This window comes from Opisthorchis viverrini (genome assembly GCF_000715545.1).
Source record: "Opisthorchis viverrini unplaced genomic scaffold opera_v5_3354, whole genome shotgun sequence".
Classification (NCBI taxonomy): domain Eukaryota; kingdom Metazoa; phylum Platyhelminthes; class Trematoda; order Opisthorchiida; family Opisthorchiidae; genus Opisthorchis; species Opisthorchis viverrini.
Window position 1 is genome coordinate 47 of NW_008755766.1, and position 899 is coordinate 945.

Consider the following 899-nt stretch of genomic DNA (forward strand, 5'->3'; position numbering starts at 1 on the left):
AGCACACTGGTGCAACTTTTACGCGAAAATTTGAAAAGTAAATCAAGTGTTGATATGTCATCAGCTACGCCTTTAGGGGTTTTCTGTCATATGGCTGGCGCTGGCGTTGAATTTGCCTGCCAACCCAATGTAAACAAAGCAGAGTCTCTGGCTCAAAGCTTTGGTAACGCCTACAACTTGTTCATTCGGCAGCCTGCGTAGAAAGTTCGTTTGCAGCCAATTAAAAAACAAGCTTCTGTAATTATTGTCGAATAGCAATCTACACAAAAGTGCAAACCTACGCATGTGATAGCTTTCTCTTTTACATTTTCATTATTACTCTGCTTTTGGAAAGGCTCAAAGCTTACTTCATAGTACGCTTTTTTACTGGCATCCAGCTGTGCAGACAACTTTTCCACCTGTAGCAGGGCATCTTGACGTGCAAGCCTGATTGTTTCCAATTCCATCAAGGCACATGTCATACGTGTACCCAAGGTATGTGTAGAATCTATCGGTTCATGCGGCTGCTCTAGTGTCGGCAACATTTTGGCCATTCGCGTGTTAAGTAAGTCGACTTGTTGCTTGTATTGTGCTGCCTCTCGTTCTGCTTCTCGCAAAGACATTTTCACTTTGTCCAATTCTGCGAGAGCCGCATCCCGTTGTTCACGCATTGACTGTAATTCTTTGGTATGAACGTCCTGGAAGGTAATGATTATGGATGCACTTTAAATGCACAGCCCGGTAGGTGATGCTTACCATTATGAACTGTTGTGTAATTAACGAAAGGTTGTGTGTTTCCGACACGTTCGTTCTTAAAAAACGCTACTAAGAAAGCACTTCAATCTGGTGGTAGTATTGCTTAATATCTCAGTTGACCCCGTCTTAAGCAGTATTGGATCATAACCAACTTGGGAAAGTAG

The 899-nt window shown here is 42.7% G+C and overlaps 1 protein-coding gene across 1 annotated transcript; it reads right to left on the reverse strand.

Annotated features, from left to right (window-relative positions):
* Positions 1-347: 347 nt before the first annotated feature.
* On the reverse strand, positions 348-677 carry T265_16026 (hypothetical protein; the record flags this gene model as incomplete). Its single annotated transcript, XM_009179506.1, has 1 exon — positions 348-677. A coding segment is annotated over one exon (303 nt), but the record flags the coding sequence as incomplete, so codon positions are not given.
* Between the last annotated feature and the right edge of the window lie 222 nt (positions 678-899).